The sequence below is a fragment of the Colletotrichum chrysophilum genome, assembly GCF_026319265.1.
Source record: "Colletotrichum chrysophilum strain AFK26 chromosome Unknown scaffold_197, whole genome shotgun sequence".
In the NCBI taxonomy this organism is placed as follows: Eukaryota; Fungi; Ascomycota; class Sordariomycetes; order Glomerellales; family Glomerellaceae; genus Colletotrichum; species Colletotrichum chrysophilum.
Window position 1 is genome coordinate 60,872 of NW_026517484.1, and position 10,700 is coordinate 71,571.

Sequence of the window (10,700 nt, forward strand, 5' to 3'; positions counted from 1 at the left end):
GCCGTCAAACTTTTGGATTTTCTTCTAGGTGGGGGATCGGCAAGAGACCCATAGAATTTCCATTTAGCCGGCGCGGCCGTTTGTAGCTTCAAAACCGTCGAAGTCGCTGACTACATATGAACCCTCACGACGGCATCTTTCCTCCGAGCACTGCTTGCGTTGACGTATTTGAATTTTTGGACATCTAGTCTCTTCTGAGGTCTCAGAAAGTCTTGAAACCAATCCAATCAGACGCAGCTTAATTGACTACTTCTGCATACCTTATTCCGGACCCCGCATCTCCTCGCTCCCGTTCGAGGGACTAGATGCCGGTCCCTGGCTCCTTAGTGGGGGTCTATATCAACCAAGCACATTCTCCCACCCCTACGACTCATTGCCTCTTCTCGTCTGCTACCTTTCATTCCTTAATCATGTCTCCGATAGCAGAACCTCTCACCGAAGCCCAGAAAGAGCACTTCCGGACCACCGGCTGGCTGAAGCTAAGCAACTGTTTTACCAAAGAGCAGGCAGAATGGTTGACAAAAGACGTCTGGACCCGTCTGGGCATGGACCCAATCGATAGGTCAACCTGGAAGCACCGTACAAACATGCCCTCCCACCGCACGTTCGACTGCTCCGAGTTCGCACCGAAAGCATGGGCAGCCATCTGTGAAGTCTGCGGCGGCGAAGACCGCATCGCACCCGACTCGAAATACTGGCGTGACTCCCTCATCGTGAATCTTGGCAGCCCCGAGTTTGAGGGGCAAGAACAGAACCCCAAGGACCTCGACAGCTGGCATGTGGATGGCGACTTCTTCGTCCATTATCTCGACTCCGCAGAGCAGGGCCTGCTCGTCATACCCCTCTTTACGGACATCGTCCCCGGCGGCGGCGGGACTGTGATTTGCCCCGAAGCAATTCCAAAGGTTGCGAAGCATTTGTACGAACATCCGGACGGGGTCTCGCCACGGATGGTGCCACGGGGTCATCCCGACTTTGCCGCAGAGAGGAACCTAAATTGGTTCAACTCGCTTGCTGAGAGCTGTGGGGGTTTTTTCGAAGCTGTTGGGCAGGTTGGCGATGTGTACCTCCTCCATCCATTGATGCTGCACAGCGCGTCGAAAAATCAGCTGCGGAAGTTGCGTATCATCACAAACCCGCCTGTGTCACTGAAAGAACCGCATCGGTTCCATCGACCGGACGGATCAGACTTCAGCTTGGTGGAGCAGGCGACTCTGAAGGCTTTGGGTGTAAAGTCATTGCCTGAGTGGGGGATCACGGCGCCTAGGGAGCGAGTCATTCCAGGAAGACTGAAGATTCAAGAGCGCATGAAACAGGAAGAGCTGAAGAGGCTTCAAGCTAGTGCATAAAGAACTTGTACACACCATATGACAATTGACTCGACTCAGGATATATTCATTATGATCAACGTTGTCAATTGCAGCTGGACTAAGTGACCGCTTTAGGATGGATAAATGTAGGAATGACTGTACAACAGTCATAATCGGCACAACTCAGCTACTAATACTAGAAGTCTGACGACCTGAAGTATTACGTTAAAAGAAGATGAAGGGATGAAGAGATGAAGAAGATAAATCCCAGAGTTACTGCCTTACTGGCAATAATACGGCAACTCCACCGGATCATGTGATGCTTGTTTTGGCACTGGCCGCGATTCGAGCTCACTCATAGGTGCCATATCGCTAGGGGAAGAGCCATGCATCTCTGCAGGGCCCTTCTGATATTCAGCCATGACCGTTTGATCCAATATTACAGCTCTTGCTTTCCTCCGTCAATAGTAGAAAAAGACCAGCGCGCCAAGACCAGCAAGCGCTGCCACAGAACAACCCAAACCGATGCCTACCTTGGCTCCCGTTGAAAGAACAGCAGAGTCTTCTTTCTGACCGTCATTGCTCGACACGCCAGACTGCGCGGGAGGTTCTACGGTAGTGGTGCCGTTTGCCTCGTCTTCGGTCAAGGCCTTCCAAGCTCCCTCCCACGATCGTTCCCAATCATTGCTGCCACTTTTGATGGAAACATCATCTTCGGTAATCTCAATAACGCTTGGAGACAGCTGGATGTTGGGTCCTGGCGCCTGACCAAGCCACCACTTAGACTGCCCCCAATTTGCACCGAGAAACGCGTCCTGGAGAAACGCTCGACCTAAGTTGTATGTGCCAGGGCCGCCAGTAAAGCAAGGAAAGTATTGCATCGGTGAATCGACGAGGGGTTCGGATAGCGTCAAGTTGAGATGGTAAAACGGCACACGGACCGTAGTCGTCTTCGTGTTCGAGTCGGAGAGGAAGGTGAAAGATAATGCTGATGCTGACGAAACGATTTGGCGATATTTTGTAGACTCTGTGTCCCAGATATACAGCCCGAGATTGGCGTTGAAAGTAACCGGGAGATTCGCAGCAATATTGTCGCAGGTTGATCTTGGTAAAGTAAGGTAAGGGGAACATCAATCAACAGCCACCGGGAGCCCGTTGGCGATAGACGTATTCCCTGCGGCTAAGAGATCACTCTTGGCGGTGAAGTCGAACGGCGAAGCTCCTTGGATGACATCAATAGCGATATCTTTGAGAGTTATTGGACTCCGAACAAAGTCCTCGTCTGCCACCCAAACGTCCCCGATCAACCTGTTCTGATCGTATACGCCAAACCAGAGAGATCCCGCCATCTGCGAAGAGACCGATCCAATATGCATGCTGAATGAGTTGGAAGGTATTTTGTCGTTGAACCAGAGCGCACCAGGTATCAGGCTGGCATTAATCGGATACGACGATGTTGTGAAGGACTGATTGACAGTTGCCGCAGCCCCAGTGCCTAGGCACCCAACAAAAGCAGGATACCATGTACCGCCGGGATACGCGATCATCTGGCTTTCCACCAGTGTCAAACTGACATTCTCGACCTGATGTGTCGGTCCAGAAGTTGCGGCTGACTTCAACGCTATTGAATCCACCCAGGAGGTAGGTAGGGTGCCACGCACGTCCATCCCAGCCATCCACTCGTGGAGCGGTGGTTTGTACTGAATTCCAGACGCAGATCCGGTACCATCTTGGAAAGCTTGCGCTCGATTATACGTCCCTGCTTTCGGTGCGTAGCAACCGTTGGAGCTATTTAGCTTGCAATAGTCCGTGGATATGACGAGGGACTGGAATGTGTGTCCCGGATACAGAGCGACTTTTGAGTTTTCGCCGACGTGGACCTCAACTGCGTGCCACGGGCCATCGGGACCGAATGTTGCTGATGACCATGTCGCTTCGAACGGGGCCGAACTGGCCGCTTGAGTGAGCGTAGTCAAGTGATGTATCAGCCAAAAGTAAAAGGCTGCAGATGAGCCTCGGAAACTAAGTTTCATGACTAGACACTGGACAAATCTCGACAAACATGAAGAATACAAATGCATGGAAGAGAGGGAGGAAACAAAAGAGAGAAGGGGATGAACATAACATGGCACACCAACAACACAATTTGGCTGTGCCTCACTCCCTTCCCAAAGGAACACAAAATTCATAACAACTGCAAAGAACAATGCCCATGAAAGTGTCAACCATGGTGGGTATTCTCCAACTTGCCCTGCTTTTCCAGTTGTTGGAGCATGCGGGCCAGACTTCGTCGCTGTGCCACATCGTCGGTGATCACTGCAATTGGTAGATTCTCGTCAGGAATTTCACTCAAAGTACTACCAACACGATTTGGAGTCTGGGGGCTGCTGCTCTCATGCTTGGCAGCATGCACGTTAAATGAGGTCCAACCATGGATTCATACCGAGGAAAGCTGTACCAATTTGACATTTCGCACTCAACACCAACACAGAAGTTTCTCATCCCTTTTGTGACACAGATTCTGGCATTGAAGAATCTAGTTTGCCTAACAAAGAAGACGTTTAAACTGAGTAGGTACGGAACACAATTCCCGTCTTTTTTGATGCTTGAAGCAAGTGCCAAGGAGACCAACGGCTGTCTACCTGAATTCAGACACAACCCCTTGCATCATGATCCCACTCTTTACATTACGTGACAGGGTTCAGTGCGGCGCACAAAGAGGTCATTCGCAAGTTCATTTGTGTCATCAAGGTTGAGGAGTAATCGCATCGCCGGTCCTCTTTCACCAGTCCTCTCCAAGACCAGTATCTTCCACCAAATCGATGCATCGAATCAAATTATACGAAGGTTTAAACTTGCAGCATAGTAGAACGGCACGATTACAAGTAGTGAGGCGCGCGCCAGAGCGGAGCGGCGCAGTCAGGGGGTTGCATCTTCGAGCGGCAAATCAACGTTTCTGATTGGGTCCGAGCACCAACAAGAGATGCAGCACCCCGGAACCAACGACATAACTACAAAGCGTCCTGCAAACAGGAGAAGGCTGGGCCATTTTGATTCTCTCCTAAACAACATTCTGCTTCCTGTGGGCCAGTCTTGCAGACCCTCCAAGCATCAGTTCCGCGACGCAAACGATTCGCACGACGCTTGATGCACTCACTGGACTAGCTGCTCGCAACCACCAACATGAGCACACTTTTCAGTCAAAGGCGGATCTCCATAGCGGGATTCTGGAGAAGACAAAACGTCTCGGCACGTTTGTGCGTCACCGGAATTCTTAGTCTGGTGCTCCTTATCTCGGACTCTCGCGGATGGGCTCTTGACCCCACCTGGTACGAATCTTCTTTGGCCGAAAATGATTCGACATGTTCTGTCATCCGGCCAATAATTCAACTGACTGGGAGTGTTTTGAACGCTTTACACATCAACATCTCAAAACGCGCTGCTTTTGAGCTCGTCGCCCGCCTTGCCGCCTACGCCATCACCATCTCACACTTCTCTGCGATTGCCTATCTGATCCATAACAATGTACTTTCGGGCTTTCTCGCCAATACGATCATGCCATGGAGCGATACAAAGAGAGAAATCTCGCACAGAAATCTTGGAACACGCAGAGATGTATATTCCACGTCATTGTCTTGGATTGTCATCTTGTCTATCTTTGGCGTATTCTCATCAGCACTATGGACTGGCGCAATAATGCCGACAAGAAGTACTGCGGTTGTTGCAGGCAGCATTGCTATCCCATCCTTCGCAAACACGACGTTCATAAAGAACTATGTGGCCGACACGAATGACGGAACGTCCACTTCTTCCATCAGCCCAAACCTTTTGAAATCTTTGATCGGATTCAAGCTATCTGCGTCAAGGCAACCCAAGCTCGATAACACAGACTATATCTTTGAAGGAAGGATGTACGGAGTTGCCTCATCGGTGAGCATCACAGACAACGGCCTCAAGAAGTCGGTCCGGAAATACCGGTTTGAGGAGGTCGGCTACCTCCCTCAGGTTGGGTGTCTGTACAACAGCAGCACAAACTTCCGGATTGGGAAAGAATATCCTCATAGAACTTTTACCGTCACTGGGTTCCTACCCGACTCTGTGGGGAGTGCTCAATGGTCCGAGTACATTGGCGCAACTTCAGACTCCATCGTCGCCATTGGTGTCGCCGACAGCCCTCAGTCACCTCGACGATACATCTCCATCGCTGCAGGAGAAAAGTACCGAGTTTTGAACACCACGCAGTGCACAGTGGACTTTGTGCCTACGTGGTTCCAGGTAACGGTCGATGTCAAAGATAAGAGCGTCGGTGTCGTTCCAATGAGCGGTGATGACGTTCAGGACATCGATCCAGAGCGCATCTTGACGCGAAGCGCCGTCAGAGAGCTTGACTCGATGTCAAACAGCTTGCAGAGCTTCTCCGGTTCTGTACTTGGAGATGCCCTTCTCGCGAGCATTGCCGCCTGGAATAGTTCGTTCAACGCACAGGGTCTGGTATCAGAACGAGATGCGACATTGTCTGGACTGGAACACGCCTTTGCCTTCATGACTGATTCAGTACTAGCGGGCTATGGACAGATTCAACTGGGTCACTTCTCCAAGCCAACAACAGCAGAAGTCGAGGTTGATGTTTATGTACTGGGAAAGAAGGCCTTCACCAGCGTGGCTGTTTTGATAAACGCCGCGATCACTGTTGCATTTTACTTTAATATTCCACCATAGGGACTTCATAAACTAGAAAAAATTCAAATTATCTTCAGAGATAGGTTTCTTAGCGCTCTTTTAATCAAAGTATTGTGGTAATATCTGGTCTGATTTATCTTTTTCTTTTCTTCTTCATCATGAACAGCTTTGTGGAAGTTGTTGGGATGTAGCGCAACACGAGTAGAGACAAGGTTAGAGAATTGAATTTCAGAACCACTGAATGATTATTCAGAAGCACTGCATGTATGATGTAACCATTATGGTATGAGGCGAAAAGTTTAAACCAAGAAAGCGAAAAAGGTAGACAAGTGACAGGGGTTAGGGTTAGGGCCTGATCGTACATGTCTATTCAGGTACGAGTGCATGTAGTAAGTTTGATTGAGTATGATCGATCCTTCGAAGAGTTCCGTTGTCTAGCCCATGGACTTTCATTGGCTCTTAGCTTGATAGTCTTGAGAACAGTACTAATTACTCAAATCCAGCCAGGTTTTGTCAAGATCAGAGGCGGCCCAACATGTGAGTGATGAGACCTTTCGAAAGCTGACCATTATTCTCAACCAAGTCCCGGAAACTCTGCCACGTCCACAAAATATCTATCTTGCAAGCCGCGTACAGAGTGACCAGATGTCTCAGCGGCTCCTTGTCATCCTGCTGGTGCTTCGTAGCTTTGTAGGTATACTTGACAAGATCTGCGACATCGCCGATGGCTTCGTCATTGAACTCATCTAGAAGAAGTTCCTCAAGGGCTGCCCTTAGCTTGCGCAGTGACAGTTCCTGTAGACTTTCAATGTCGTGCTTTTTAGCAAAAACATAAATTTCCGCGTTGGATAGGAAAAGCTCGATATGGTCCCCCCTCCCATCAACAAATTCCTCCGGCTGTGTCGGTTCCGGGTGCAGGTTCAAAAACTGACTCCATGGCCTTTTGCGATTGCGCCGTCGCTGGTTCGGCTGACGCTGTGCAGGTTGATCCCACGATGAATCTGTAGACTGGGACAAAGTCTCTGATACCGCGGAATCTTCTTTGCCAGGGATTTTGGCATCATATTCAATCATGCCATGACGAGGGACGACTTTTGCCTCCTTATAGTCACCCGTGTAGATGTAGCTTACGAAGCGACTGAAGATCGCCTCGTCAACGTCTCCCCAATGGACCGAGCCATGATGTTGTTCCGTTGCATGTTCCACCACGAGCTTTTCTAGTGACGGAGATTGAGCTGCAAGAAGCTCACTGTGAACGTAAAATATGGTGCCTGCGCGACCGATTTTGAATGTGACGGGTATAGACTGGGTAGAGCTATCGTGGTATGACGATTAGCAGGAAGAATCAAGATGATTCAGGACCTTACCTTGGGAGTGATGTTGAAGACATCTTGTCGAGATCACTATGTCCGTTCCTATTGTTTGATAGACTCGGTGACTGCGTGTTTGTGTTGAATCGTAGGAGGAATTAGGGAAGTCATGGCGCTTAAATAATTAGAAAATCATTTAGGCTGCAACCGAGCCCTATGGCAAGAATCTCTCAAGGTCTTGAAATTCTTGCAACGGGCTTGACTTAGAAATCGGGATTGCTAACCTTGTCGTCTTATGTCAAGCCTCTGCGGGGCTATTAAAAAGGTTCTCAAGAACCCAAGGTTGTTTACATTACAGAACAAAGGTGCCGGGCGCGTGGCCAAGATTGTGTATATCTAGCTACGTATGCTTGAAAACAAGATTGAAACACTGTGCGGGTTATTCGAGCGTGTCTTCCGGTTTGGACCTGGACGTCCTGGCCGGACTGTGTGATCAACATCTTGCCTTCAAAATGTTTCGAATATTTGGGTTCTTCAACAACCAAAAGCTATTATGGACATCGGCGCGGAAGGCCGTCCCCGAGGCAGATCTTAGAAGACGACCAACCACACCAACCGCCGGAAGCGAATTCCTCGGAGCGACAGATCCAAAAGAGTGAATGCAATATGCTGTTGGAACTAAAATCTACAGCAAACTGCAGCAGTGGAGCTCTGCTGCAAGTCCGATTGGGGCGGGACGCCGTCCCGGCCGCTAAGGAACGACGTCGAGGCCAACAACGGCAAGTGGGGCCGTGGCATACGAACCGCCTGCCGCATATTGAAGTGGATAGGTTCAAACGAGGGTAGCCCTGCGAAGAGGGGTGTCCCAGCCCTTCCGTTGCGTTGCTTCCAGATAAAAGGCGAGCTTGCGCTTTTCTAGCGCGAGCGGGAACTAATGGTGTTTAGACGAAATCCAGGTACGCGAAAGTCAAAATGACCGGTCAACAACAAGAAAGTGAGGCCAGCGCCCCTGCGGCTCCTACTGCGGCCCCTACCACGGCCGCTTCACCCACTGCTCCTCCTCCTACTTCCACGACTGTTCCTACGGCTTCCACAAAGGCTGCTCCCACGGCCGATCCATCGACGCCGATCGCTGCACCAGTGGCAGCCCAGTCTCCTGTGGAGTCTGAGCCTGAGCTCGAACCCGATGTGCCGGGTCCGATCGAACCAGACGCAGACGGTGTCTCGATCGACGGTTACTCCACGACCGATGACTCGCAGGCCTCGCTTCGCCCCACGATTCTCGACTACCGCCGTGAGAACGGCCGTACGTACCACCGCCTCAGTGATGGCAAGTACATTCTGCCAAACGATGATCTGGAGCAGGAGCGCCTCGACATCGTCAACCATGTCTGGATGGTCACTCTCGACAACAGATTCTGCATGTGCCCGAAGAACGAGGGCGCTAAGCGCGTCCTGGACCTTGGAACTGGCACCGGAATATGGGCCCTCGACTACGCTGACGCGTTCCCTGACGCCGAGGTTATTGGCGTAGACCTCAGCCCTATCCAGCCGGGCTATGTTCCCCCGAACTGCGTTTTTGAGATTGATGATGTTGAGAAGGAGTGGACTTGGACCAAGCCCTTCGACTTCATCCTCGCGCGAAATATGATCGGCTGCTTCTCCGATTGGGAAGCAGCTATTGAGCAGGCCTACAACCACCTTGAGCCCGGTGGCTGGATGGAAATCCAGGATAGCGAGTGGCCTGCAGTCTGTGACGATGGAAGCATGACCGAGGACATGGCCATCTACAAGTACACGACAATGGGCGTCGAGGCGTGTGAGGAGATCGGTCGCACGATCAGCAAAACGCACACCTTCGATAGGCTTATGAGGGAGGCTGGCTTCGAAGATGTGGTCAAGATCCCTCTCAAGTTCCCCATCTCGCCGTGGCCGAAAGACAGGCGCTTGAAGGAGATTGGTCTCTGGACGCAAGCATCGCTTTTGCCTGGTTTGGAGGGCCTGGCACTGGCCAACTTTACTCGCACTTTGGGCTGGACTAGAGAGGAAACGTTGGTTCTGTGCGCGCAGACCAGAAGGGATATCCAGGACCCAAAGATCCATGCCTACTGGAACGGCTACGTGATTTATGGACGCAAGCCTCTGAAGGCGGACAAGAAGGAAGATGCGTAGCACTAGCTAGGAAGCATTGTGTCTGGCTGCTCACGACTGGCCCTGCCTCATGGTAGATGTATATCTGATAAACCCGTACAAACTCTGGAAGCAATGATGAAGTGCATTTGATGTAAGGAACACCATTTGGGAGAGAGAGAGTTGTCTCATTTGTTTTGTCCTGTTCAACGCGATTGTCTTGGATGATACTGGTTAGCTTTCATATAATACTACGGCTTCTTCTTTGCTGAAGACTTCCTTCTTGCACGTTGAGATACCCTAGAATAACTTGCCAAATGCTTACCTCAACTCGGATGTAGGGCTTTTAGAGTACCCGTGCCACGGGTACCCATGGATACCCAAGCTTGGGTGCTTCCTGATGGGTACCCACGAGGGAAAAGGCCTATTCGTGGTTACCCACGGGCCCTTGCGTGACGGGTAATGGGTCCTCGTGGGTATCCATGGGTATTTCTAAGCCTATGCCAGGTGAGTTGTAGTCAGATGTTAGACAGCCCTCTAGAGTTATGTAGCAGAGCCGAAAGACACTTCAAGTCTATTCAAGTTATTTCTCCAAGAACTCTTACCAAAAGACTACCTAATGTGAATGTGTTCCTAGAAAGCTCACTGTCTGAAGGCGCAGACTTGAGCATTGCAGTTCTGATACATGCATCTAACATTCGACATGGTACAGGCCCATATTCCTCCTAGATGAGACACAAACCCTCTTCTCAATTCAGAAATATCGACAAACCGTAGGCAGCAAGAAGATAGCAGTCGACTGGCCGGTCGTCGTTCAGTTGTCAAAGTGCAAGAGAATTGGCATAACGTACTTTACCAGTCAGCCGCGCATATCAGTCAGCCGCGCACTTTTTCCATGACGCGCTTTGTTCCCAGCCACTTAAACCTTTGACGCGTAATATCTCAACAACCACAATGCCGATTTACACCCAAGAAGATAAGATCATTCTTGTTATTGAGGCGATCCGATCGACACGTGCTCTAGGTCATAAACTTAGTACGCGAGGCGCTGCAAAGATATACGGTATCCCCGAAAGTACCTTACGCGACAGAATGAACAATCGACTACGCCGCGACCGCATCCAGCCCCAACGACATAAACTCGATCCGATCGAAGAGAAAACACTTCTCCGATACGTTATTGAGCAGGATTCTAGAGGGTTTCCCCTGCGACTCGCTGGTGTGGAAGATATGGCGAATCTCCTGCTGCGGACGCGGAATGGGACGCCCG

At 50.5% G+C, this 10,700-nt stretch overlaps 3 protein-coding genes across 3 annotated transcripts; all 3 read left to right on the forward strand.

Annotated features, from left to right (window-relative positions):
• Positions 1-410: 410 nt before the first annotated feature.
• Positions 411-1,349, forward strand: COL26b_012948 (uncharacterized protein; the record flags this gene model as incomplete). Its single annotated transcript, XM_053185579.1, has 1 exon — positions 411-1,349. The coding sequence occupies one exon, from the start codon at positions 411-413 to the stop codon at positions 1,347-1,349; it is 939 nt and encodes a 312-aa protein (XP_053030488.1).
• A 3,657-nt stretch (positions 1,350-5,006) lies between these two features.
• COL26b_012949 (uncharacterized protein) lies at positions 5,007-6,029 on the forward strand (the record flags this gene model as incomplete). Its single annotated transcript, XM_053185580.1, has 1 exon — positions 5,007-6,029. The coding sequence occupies one exon, from the start codon at positions 5,007-5,009 to the stop codon at positions 6,027-6,029; it is 1,023 nt and encodes a 340-aa protein (XP_053030489.1).
• A 2,243-nt stretch (positions 6,030-8,272) lies between these two features.
• COL26b_012950 (uncharacterized protein) lies at positions 8,273-9,472 on the forward strand (the record flags this gene model as incomplete). Its single annotated transcript, XM_053185581.1, has 1 exon — positions 8,273-9,472. One exon carries the CDS (start codon positions 8,273-8,275, stop codon positions 9,470-9,472), a length of 1,200 nt encoding a protein of 399 aa, XP_053030490.1.
• Positions 9,473-10,700: the final 1,228 nt, after the last annotated feature.